This window comes from Phyllostomus discolor, chromosome 6, assembly GCF_004126475.2.
Source record: "Phyllostomus discolor isolate MPI-MPIP mPhyDis1 chromosome 6, mPhyDis1.pri.v3, whole genome shotgun sequence".
Lineage (NCBI taxonomy): Eukaryota > Metazoa > Chordata > Mammalia > Chiroptera > Phyllostomidae > Phyllostomus > Phyllostomus discolor.
In genome coordinates this window covers 51,542,728-51,553,129 of record NC_040908.2, presented here as the reverse complement: position 1 = coordinate 51,553,129, position 10,402 = coordinate 51,542,728, and the positions used below count along the sequence as shown (strand labels likewise).

At 49.7% G+C, this 10,402-nt stretch overlaps 2 protein-coding genes across 8 annotated transcripts; one reads left to right on the top strand and one right to left on the bottom strand.

Moving 5' to 3' along the window:
- Positions 1 to 114: 114 nt before the first annotated feature.
- Positions 115 to 3,805, bottom strand: WDR54 (WD repeat domain 54). Of its 7 annotated transcripts, none has more exons than XM_036028183.1 (10): positions 3,724 to 3,805; positions 3,132 to 3,354; positions 2,901 to 2,963; positions 2,437 to 2,503; positions 2,291 to 2,344; positions 1,850 to 1,977; positions 877 to 1,025; positions 616 to 778; positions 381 to 455; positions 115 to 302 (listed from the first exon to the last, which is right to left on the bottom strand). In XM_036028183.1, the coding sequence occupies exons 2-10, from the start codon at positions 3,351 to 3,353 to the stop codon at positions 171 to 173; spliced, it is 1,053 nt and encodes a 350-aa protein (XP_035884076.1). In that variant the 5' UTR covers position 3,354; positions 3,724 to 3,805; the 3' UTR covers positions 115 to 170. The 7 variants fall into 7 exon arrangements, with proteins under 7 accessions (XP_035884076.1, XP_035884077.1, XP_035884073.1 ...); XM_036028184.1 differs by having other exon boundaries at positions 877 to 977; XM_036028180.1 differs by having other exon boundaries at positions 3,719 to 3,799.
- Positions 3,806 to 3,893: 88 nt separating this feature from the next.
- Positions 3,894 to 9,400, top strand: C6H2orf81 (chromosome 6 C2orf81 homolog). The gene is made up of 5 exons (XM_036028179.1): positions 3,894 to 4,006; positions 7,344 to 7,565; positions 7,653 to 7,883; positions 8,027 to 8,551; positions 8,591 to 9,400. The coding sequence occupies exons 1-5, from the start codon at positions 3,989 to 3,991 to the stop codon at positions 9,215 to 9,217; spliced, it is 1,623 nt and encodes a 540-aa protein (XP_035884072.1). The 5' UTR covers positions 3,894 to 3,988; the 3' UTR covers positions 9,218 to 9,400.
- Positions 9,401 to 10,402: the final 1,002 nt, after the last annotated feature.

The window sequence follows — 10,402 nt, the reverse complement described above, 5'->3', positions numbered from 1 at the left end:
CTTGATGATAGATTGCCTCTCTTCTTGGTCTGGACCTACCCCATCCCCTCTTCCCTGGAGCTTAGGTCAGCAGTTGTGAAGGATGACTCTGATGCCAAGTGATTAGACAAGGGCTAGGTGGAGAAAATACTTTATAAATACCACAGGGAGAAAGGAGGGCTTCTCTGCTCTCACACACTGCTGAATCTCAGGATTTCAGCGAGGTCGTAGCCAGTCACAGCCAAAGAACTGCCGGAGGGATCACAGAATCGGGCACCACACACCTGAGTGTCGGGCACACATTCGCCATGACAGTGTTCCACCTGGGGGAAGAGAGGGCTGCTCAGGGCCTACTGCCCTATGCTTGGGCCCCCACCCCACTCATCTCTCCACACACACACCTCAATGCAGCCATTCTTTAGATTTCTGTTCAGCTTCCAGATGTGTACAAAGGTGTCCTCGGCCGCAGAGAGTAGCTATTAAAAAAAGGCAGTAGGACAAGTGGGAGTCAGAACGTGTTGACAGGAGTGGTAGAGGCTGGAGCAGTAGCCCAAGTGGCAAAGACAAGCCTGTAGGGTTCCTCTCAACACCCAGCACCAGGAATGAGGGTATGTAGGGATGGAGGAGGAGACTGACCTTGCCCACCATCGGAGCCAGGTCCAGGGCACAGATGGCCCGGGCGTGGGCATTGATCTGGGCGTGCAGAGTTCCTGTACTGGCCTCATACAGACACAGTTGCCCATTTCCATAGCCTGCTGCTACGATCCCCTGCCACAGCTGCACGGAAGTGCATGGGGCCCTGCAAGGGCAATGCCCCACTTTGATTTCTCCAGACACAAGGCCCCTTCCCACCCTGAAGCTGCTTCAGGAAGGCCTCAGCCCCTTTGCCTCACCTACCCAAATCCTGGAATTCGGGTCAATAATTTGAATTCAGGACCTGACCGCCAGACACACAGCAAGCCTGAATCATCTGCCGTCACCATGTCAGCAATGCAGTCCTGAGGGGAAAGGCAGAGTGAGCCCTTTCCTTTCTCCCCTGCTGGGTCCTGTATACAGGGGAAGGGAGGTAGTATTTGCATTTTTACCTCTCTAGGGAAAGCAAAGATATGCAGCCCTTACAAACTGGACCCAAGGTTCCCTCAGGAAGCATAAAATGCTTTCCTTGCATTTCTCAGTCTCCCCACCCTCTTTTCCCATATACACCATGTGTTAGGAGGGGGTATATAATTATACTCAGTGGATGGATGATGAAACTAGCACCACAGTATTATGACCTCCTGGAGGTCTTATAGTGAGCCAGTCCCAGGCATAACTAGACTCAGCCTCTTGACCCCCAACCCCAGGCAGCCAACATAGCCCATGGACCCAACTCTGGGCCACATTCAGTAGAGGATATGAGTTAGAAGATATGAACCATGTTATCAAGAAGTTTGCAATCCAATTAGGGACAGAAGAGCTGTCTTTGAGGACAGTACAAATTCAGGGTTTAGCTAAGGGAGATCAATTGGAGCTGGAATCGTGGGAAGGCTTCCTGGAGAGGGTGGCACTGGAGGTGTAGGACTTGCCCAAGTCCACAGAAAGAAGCTGCACATATCAGAGCTGGAAAACCTTTTAGAAACCATCTGTCACAACTCCTCAATTCACACCAGTATTGAGAAGTGTTAGTGAACTATTAAAAGCCACGTAAATATAAAGTATCCCTGGCTTCATTATTGCACCTGAGGTTGCTGAAGCCTAGGAAAGTGCTTCAATTTGCCCAAAGTCATCCAGCTGCTTAATGGCAGAGCTAAGACTGGCATCCAGGTCTTCTACCTCCCAAGTTGGGGAAGGCTCCTAGGCTTGCTGGAATTAGAAGAGGGAATCCACTCACCTGTTCCTGGGCATGCTCGCTGGCAATGTCTGTGACTGATGTCAGGTGCCCGGCCAGCTCTTCACTCAGTACAATGTTGGGACCCTTGGCTGGGACATCAAATACCAGTACCCGGCCTGACCACGTTCCTGCAGAAGCAGCGAGTGCTAGTCCTCCTGAGTCTCCAGTCATCACACTTAGCACTCCCTCCATCCCAGAAACCTTAATAACAAACCCACCTCTCACCACTCCAACAGTCCTGGCCCTCCATGATTACTCTTATTCTATCCCACCCTGCCTCTCTGAACCCATCCATGGCTCTTTGGAGTCTCTAATGCCCCCTTCATTTCCACCCTTCCCTCTAACTCTCCACAATTTCCTCAGACCTTTAGCATCCACCAGGCCAAAGCCCACACCTTTATACTCCAGCACCTCCCAATGTCCTGCCCTTGGCCCCCTCACCCACACAGATGAAGTGGCCACTGGAAGCAATTCCTCGGGCAAACACAGCCTGTACTGAGTATAAAAGGGTAAAACAATTAGAAATAGTACTTCCTCCAGCTCCAGGTAATACTCCCTACCCACACCCAACTCAGTCCTGCAGGTACCTGGAGAGGCATCTCCGGAGTCCAGCGCGTGCCAATAGACCATGACAGAGCCATCAGACTCATACATCTGGAAGACGAGGGCAAGGGCAGGAGTACAACCCAGCTATCCTTTGCTGTGCTCTGTGCTGAGTATGTCACATACTCATGTTAGCCTTAGCCCAGTAAATTCTCAAAACAACTTTGGTTGGTAGGTACTACTTTTTTCCCTATTAACAGAGGAGGACACTGAGGTTCTGATAAGTTAACTAAATTGCCCAAGGTCTTAACAGCTAGCAAAAGGGCAGATGTTGGAGAGGGTACTTGGGAATTTAAAAAGATAGAAGGAATGAAGGTGAGAAAAAGGGAAGAGTGTGCTAAGCATGTGTAAAACCTGGGAGTGTTAGAGGCAAATGCAAAAGGGTTTTGGGAACTTAGAGAGGAGTTGAGAAGTCTAGTGCAGGAGGGCAGGAAGGTCCTCCTCTTACCTGTATTCCCCTATGTGAAGTGAGTACCAGCAATATTCGGAAGGGAAGGACACACCAATGGACCTGGAAGGAAGATGGATCAGAGTAGGGAGAAGCAGTCAGCAGGGAACCTGAGGACCCGGAGGAACAGAAATTCAGAGGGTTAGGGAAAGCCTATTCCTTGAGGTTTAGGGAGGAAGGGCAGCGGTTAGGACTTGGTTCAGCAACACCACTCTCAACTCCATGCCTCACCTGGGTGATAAGTGGGAGGCTCACTCCAGCTCGCTCCTTAGCGTGGAGCTGGCGCTGGGCCAAGGGTACACCCTCAGGAGCAGCGCTGACAAGCTGGGCGCTGGGTCCATGGACTACCCCAAAGTGTGTGAGGTTATGGACCGGCAGCTGCAGCACACTGAGGTTGTTGCAAAGGGCGGCAGCCGAGCCTCGAAGAGGGATGGAACGCTCCCGGCGGAACATCCTAGGGGAGAGATGTCTGAATCACCAAAACCTCAAGGATAAACAGAAGACAGCAATGATTCGTGCTGGGAGTGGGGGTGAGGATGCTGTTATGCTGTAATGGAGCTCCCAAGAACGGTGATGGGGGGGGGTCTGGCATCGGGAGTGTCTCGTGGAGCAAGAGAGGGGGGCCCCAGGGCTGAGTCATGGGGCGATGGTGGAGATCCTGGAGAAGGAAGGGGGATGGTACGAGACCTGGTGGCTCAAAGTGCTCGAGCCAAGGCGGATTGAAGTAAGGTAGTTCCCAGGCTCTTCCACCCTCGGTTTGGGTCCCCGAAGCCCCGGCCCGGGTCAGAGGTCACATCCGGAGCCCCAGGGCCGCTTGCCTGACTCTAGGATCTTTCTGTCCCTCCGAATCCGCCGCCACCATAGAAACAACGCACGTACGCAGGCCGTTGGGCGGGGCGAGCACAAATGTGCGTAGCCAGCGCGGTTCGGTTGCCGAGGTAACTGTGGGAGGAGCAAGCCTCCCGGCGCAAAGCTAGGTTGCTGGGGCGACTGTTCGGCGGCGGCGGCGGCGGCGGCGGCGGCGGCGGCGGCGGCGGCAGAGGATCAAGAGCTGTTGAAACAGCGAGGTTGGAGCGACAGCGGCGGTGATGGCGCATGAAAGCTCGGTAGGCTTCAGTTCAGCTGGGGGTTCTTCGAGCCGGGATTGGCGTTTAAGGTTGGTGTCGGAAATCGAGGGCCAGCTCCGCGATATCCGACACCAGATATCTGGTGCCCACCCAGCTCCCGGCCGTTCAAGATGACCGAGGAATCCACAACGGTACTTGGCAAAAAACCTACACTTGCATCACGCCCATTTACACACTTTACCACACAATGGGAAGCTGAGGGGAAAGGCCAAGAACAGGAGTGACTTTGGAAACAGCTAAGTCTCTTAACACTGAAGTACCCATTTAAATGGATTAACCATACTTGGTCAGGATTTGGAGGAGTTGTTACCCATTTCGAGAGTTTCACGAGGAAGAATTGGACTAAACAACAACAACCCTGAGGCTGCACTTGAAAACAAAATTGTTTTTAAAACAGGAAAATTTAAAGTAAAACATTGGAAGAACCTTTGTGGAGCTATGTCCTTTGGCTTTCCTGACTATCATGGGTCTCACAGGAGAATCTTGGAGAAGCCTAACGAACCGGCTTTCCTTTGCCAGTCCTACCTGCCTTGCTCTGACCAAGCCTGCTTTGGGCCATTCTCCAGATTTGCCGGCAGGGCTGTTCTCACTAACGAAGAGGGAAAAGGAGGCTTAAGGGATTCTCAGTTCCGTGTAAAGTCTAGAAAACACCAGATTTGAGGGAGAATGAATTTGGGGAAACATCAGGTATGAGTCAGTAAGCTTGGGGGTGAAGAGGCAAAGGTTTTGGAAGATTACATTTGGAGTTAAATTTTGGAGGGAACCAGACTTACGTAGACTCTTGTGGGGAAGTGAGGAAGCTCCAAAGAATCTGCTAGTGAATTCCTATGCCCTGAAATGAATTTTTGGGACTAGTCTTTTTTCTTTTTAAGTAGAGTTTTCATGATTATAAAGGGATACAATCTTATTGTAAAGAACGTACAAAGTAGAGAAGAACATAGGAAAGAAACATGCCCACTGTTACAGTTTTGGTGTTTTCTTTTTTCTTCAACACATACAGGCTTACATTATCTGAGATCATACATGATACATAATTTTGTATCCTGCTCTCTCATTTAACATTACATCCTAAGTATTTTTCTATGCTCTTGCAAATTCTTCTTAAGGATTACCTTTAATCATTGCATAATATTCCATCATACAGATAGTGCACGATTAGCTATTCATTCTCTTTTTATTAGACATGTTTTGAATATTCTACTATTATCACACCCAGGAAATATGTCAGAGAATATATTTTTATTTTAAAGGCTTTTGAGTACATTTATAATACTAGAATTAGTATTTTTGAAGGTTAGACATGTTTTCAAATGTTTATTAGTCCCCTAATAGTTCTACTTTATGTCCTTTGCTTATTACTATCCTGGGATCTTATGATTTTTTTATTTTACATGAGTTTTTAATATATTGGGAGATAATTTATGTTTGTAACAAATGAAAGGTGGGGCAAAGTAGGTTTACAGTTGTTTGTATGTAAAATAGTACAATAATAAATAATAATACAAGAATAAACTCTGGTTTTTCTGTATTCACAACTGTAAACCCACTTTGCCCCACACTACTTTTTGTTTGGGAAGCGGTGTAAAGTCAAGTTCTAGAATCAGACCTGCATGTGAATTATCACTCCACTGCTTCCTTGCTGTGTGATACTGGGAAAATTCTGTAAAATTTAAAAAAATAGTAAGTCTAAAAAATGGAAGAATCTAGTCAAGACAATGTATATGACTATTATACTTTCAGTACCAGAAAATAGTAACTACCAATATCAGCTTGTAAATTAGGAGTGTTTATAAAAATAAATAAAGGAAAATTTGACCTTGTACATATATACCTATCTACCTATTTCTTTATTATTCTTTTTACATATTTTAAATAATTTTGCTTAGGGGGGAAGGGAGGGAGAAATAGAGGGAGAGAAACATCAATGTGTGACAGAAACATCCATAGTCTGCCTCTCACACACCCCTAACTAAAGGACCTGGCCTGCAACCCAGGTATGTTACACAACTGGGAATTGAACCAGTGACCTTTTGGTTTGCAGGCCGACACTGAAGCCACTGAGCCACACCAGCCAGGGCTACTCTTCTTCTTTCTTCAAGATTTTACTATAAGAGGGAGAGAAACATCGATTGGTTGTCTCTCATATGCCCCAACTGGGGAGAGCTGGCAACCCAGGCATGTGCCCTGCCCAGCCCAGGAATTAAACCAACAACCTTTTGTTTTTTGGGATGATGATCAACCAACTGACCTGCACTAGTCAGAGCTCTTCATTATTCTTACAGTTTTTTCTTACCCAGAGATTATATGAGAAATTAATCTATTTTTCCTACATTTTATTTTTTGTTTATACCTTTGTTTTATTTGTGTATGTGTTTATCCTTTAATCCATCTAGAATTTACTTAACTTTAAAATTTTTAAAAAACATTTATTGGTTTTAGAGGGAGAGGAAGGGGGAGAGAGAGAGAGAGAAACATAGCTTTGTTGTTCCAGTTATTTATGCACTCACTGGTTAATTCTTGTATGTGCTCTGACCCTGACAGGCGGGGGGTGGGGGGGCGCGGAGGGGGCGGGCAATGGAACCCAAACCTGGGGCATTGGGATAAGCTTCTAACCAACAGAGCTACCTTGCCAGGACCATCTGGAGTTTATTTGGATAAATGTTGTGACATAAAGATCTAAGTTGATTTAAGGGAGGGGGAGGAGACTTTAAACAGCACCTATTTTTTTTTAAAGATTTTATTTATTTTTAGAGAGAGGGGAAGGGAGGGAGAAATACAGGGAGAGAAACAGATCAATTGGTTACCTCTTGTATACCCCCAACCAGGTACCTGGCCCACAATCCAGGCATGTGCCCTGACTGGGAATCGAACCCATGACCTTTTGGTTTGCAGGACAATGTCCAATCTACTACACCAGTCAGGGCAAAACACCTTTTACTTCAGCACCCATATATTGATTCACCTTTTTCAAGTTATTTGACCTCTCAAGAACTTAGAACATTTTGTACTAGTGCAAAGAGCAAGGACTGTGGAGTCGGATGTATAGCCTGGGTTGACTGTGTGATCCCAAGCAAGTGCTGGTTAACTTGTGTCAAGTTTCAGTGAAGTGGGCTTAGTGAGCTGTTATGAAAATTAAATTAGCTAGGTCAAACACCTGAAAAGCATCTGCCACACAGTAGGTTTTTAGTAAATTGTCCCTTTCAAAAGGCTTTTCCTTCCTACTAGAGAACTTGAGAAAGCTTCCTCCTTGCCTATAGTTGCTTCTCTCTTCCATTCCTCAATTTCCTGCCCTGATTGTCCTATTCCTTTCCCACAGAAGCAGGTCCGGGACCGCGGGGTGACCAGATCCAAGGTGGAAAAGGCACGGCCGCCTACTGTGCCTGTGCCGCAAGTGGACATTGTTCCTGGGCGGCTCACTGGGGCTGAGTGGATGGCGCTCTCGGCTCAGGAGGAGGGCGAGGACGTGGTGGGGGACATCTTGGCAGATCTGCTGGCAGGAGTCATGGACTCTGCCTTCAAAGTCTACTTGACCCGGCAGGTGGGCCTGGATCTGGGTCCTCCCACTCCCCACTCTGCAACCTCTTCCTGCCCCGTTGAGACCTTCTCCTGCCTCCCTCCTCCACAGTGCATTCCATTCACTATCAGCCAGGCTCGGGAGGCCATGCTGCAGGTTATTGAGTGGCGCTTCCTGGCCCGGGAAGGAGAGTCTGCAGTGGCTGAGGACCCCACGTGGGGCGAGGCGGAGGACGAGGATGAGGAGCCATCGGCAAGCACAATGGATGCCTGGGCTCAGGGATCTGTGCCGGTGCTGCAGGTGCCAGCCTGGGTGGGGCTGGAGGAGACCTTCCAAGGCAAAGTAAGCCCAGTCCCCAGCTCCCTCCAACCCCCACCTCTATGCCCATTGCATCTTTTACCTTAGGGCCCCTCTTGACTCCTCCACCCTTAAGTCCTTTCTTCTTTTCTGACTTCTCATTGCCTGCCTCTGGGGCATTTCTCCAGGACCAAGGTAGCATGGACCAGATTCCTTTAGAAAGATCGTGGATGGATAGAGGCTTTGATGAGCAGATGGAATCGCTGAGAGACACCCCCGGCTCCCCACCCAAACCGGATCTGTTTCAGGAGGCAGGGCATGGGGGTCCTTTAGAGGAACTAGAAGGCCAGGGAGAAGGCAACCTTTCTTCAGCTGGGTCCTTGAACACAAGTCTCCAACAGTCATTGTCTGTGGAGATGGTGGAGATGGTTCCCACTGGCAGTCCCAACCCTTCTTTGGAGCTGTCCCAGGTAACCAGCTCCCAGGAATCTGCCGAGAGGGCACGGCCCCACAGCTCCCAGTTTTCGATAGAGGACTTCTATTGCACACCAGAGTCGCATGCTGCTGAGGACCAGGGAACACTGGAGGAGGAGGTGCCTCGTACAGCCTCGGGCCCCACCATGCTCAGCCCCTTCGCGTCCTTCCAGCTGCAGCAGCCCTGGCGCACGGACTTCCAGCCGAGAGTGCCTCCCTACAGGGCGCGCCGCAAGGCAGCAGCGTGGGGGCGGCTGCCTGTACTGGGGCGGCTGCCTGCACTGGAGCGGCTGCCGTGCCGCTCAGTAAGCCCAATAGTTGAGATTGTGGATCCAGGCTCTGAGGTGGACTCCCTGGGAATCTACCGCAGGCGCCAGCGGGTCAAGAAGACGGAGACTTTGGCCAGACGCCCAGCCACTGGCCCCAGTTTCCGAGTCTCCGCGGCAGCTTTCTGCCCATTCCCTCCGTCCTGTTCTTTTCCTGCCTTGGGCCCCGGCCTCCAGATTCTCCCTTTAAGCTTAGGCCAGTCAGAGGAGCCCTTGCTCACACCCGAGAACCAATTTCTTGAAAGGCACCTGGAGCGCCCCTGCTGCACCAGCCCCAACCTGTGGCCAGCTGCGAAGTGGCCCAGGGGCTGGGAGCGGGAGGCCGAAATGCTGGAAGAGCTGTGGGCCGGCCGCAGCCGTATACCTCCGCAGGGCCTGGATCCTCACAGGTTGCCTTATTCTGAGCCCCGCATCCTTGAGGCCACTTCCCAGGTGATGTGGAAGCCTCTGTTGCAGCCAGAAAACTCGCAGCTGGTTCCCGGTGTAAGCATGTGGAAGCCAACCACTCAGGAGCTGCTCAGCTCTGGCACACCCCAGGAGGAAGACAAGGAAGGCTGCACCTCACCTCCCACTGAGTAGCACCCCATCCAGACCGGTGCCTAGAAGCCCAGATGACCATGGCACAGCTAATGAAGAACTCAGCCCCCTAAGTGCAGCCACTCCCCTCCAAACCCCTGCCCCATTCTGAGTCCTGAACCTCAGCCAGTGGGAATCCTACATTCCTCTGTCTGCCTGCCAGAAATAAACACCTGAGTTGCCTTAGAATTGGCCTGATATCTCTATTGGTTTCTTCCAAAGATGGGTATTTGTAACCCAAAGACACACTGGTGTTCAGGCTGCCTGTCACTACCAAATCCAATAAGTAATGACAGCAATTGAATCTTTTATGGGCACTTTATTCAGATGGCCAGTGATCCAAGAAGATGGCGGGTTCATACCCTAACCATCTTCCCTTCTCTTTCCTGGCCAGACCTTCTATAAGGGGGTTGGGGAGGACAAACAAGGTGCAGTGAGGGCTTTGAGATTCAGAAGCTGCAACATTCCTGTCCTGGGCAGTTAGCTGTTTCCAAGGGGGAAGGGTGGTTGTCTGCTCTTCCTGGAACAAAGGTTCGGGTGTCCCCAGGAGGTAATCTTCTATCAGTGCCCCAGGAGGTCGGCTGCTTTTCCCAGGAGCCAGGATGGGCCTTATCTATAGTTTCTAAACAAAAGCTTAACAAACACATTACTTGCTAGACTTACAGCTTTTCACCTTAAGCTAAAATTTTCCAAGTCTTGAGTCCCTATCATATTTTCACTGAACTGGGGAGTGAAAGGTTTTCTTAGGCTCCACCGAGGAATAAATGCTAATCAGCCACAAAATTAGGCAGTGTAGAGCTTTATTGGGGTTTGAGGTTTGCACGGTGGGGCTGAGAAAGCCCCGAGCAAATAGGGAATATGGTGGGGTTTTATTTTGGTTGGCTCTCTTCATGGGGGTGGGGATTGGTCCCCTCCGAACAAAGCGGCAACATATCATTGGTGGTTCTCCTCTCGCCCTGGTTTGAGGTCAGCCATCTTTTCCGGGTTATAGTTCAGGCACCATGATTAATTGTAGTCCAGCCGCCTTTTTGTCCTACCCTACCCATCCTGACAGGGAGGAAGAGGTTTCCTGGCAGGACTAGAAAAACACAGAATGCTACTGGTTTCAGGGAATAAAACCATTTCCACCTAAAGGAGAGCCTGCTCCAGGGCTAAGGCCACTCCCTGGCAGAAGCATTCTGGAGAACC

Bases quoted from the DNA above. Each gene is read 5' to 3' on its own strand.
- WDR54 (XM_036028180.1), bottom strand. From the start codon at position 3,762: ATGGTGGCGGCGGATTCGGAGGGACAGAAAGATCCTAGAGTCAG. The intron at 3,355-3,718 runs GCAAGCGGCCCT...TCTCTCCCCTAG, and splicing joins CAGAAAGATCCTAGAGTCAG to GATGTTCCGCCGGGAGCGTT. The intron at 1,026-1,849 runs GTGAGTGGATTC...CCCTGTATACAG, and splicing joins GCGAGCATGCCCAGGAACAG to GACCCAGCAGGGGAGAAAGG.
- C6H2orf81 (XM_036028179.1), top strand. The intron at 7,884-8,026 runs GTAAGCCCAGTC...GCATTTCTCCAG, and splicing joins AGGAGACCTTCCAAGGCAAA to GACCAAGGTAGCATGGACCA. The intron at 8,552-8,590 runs GCAGCGTGGGGG...GGGCGGCTGCCT, and splicing joins ACAGGGCGCGCCGCAAGGCA to GCACTGGAGCGGCTGCCGTG.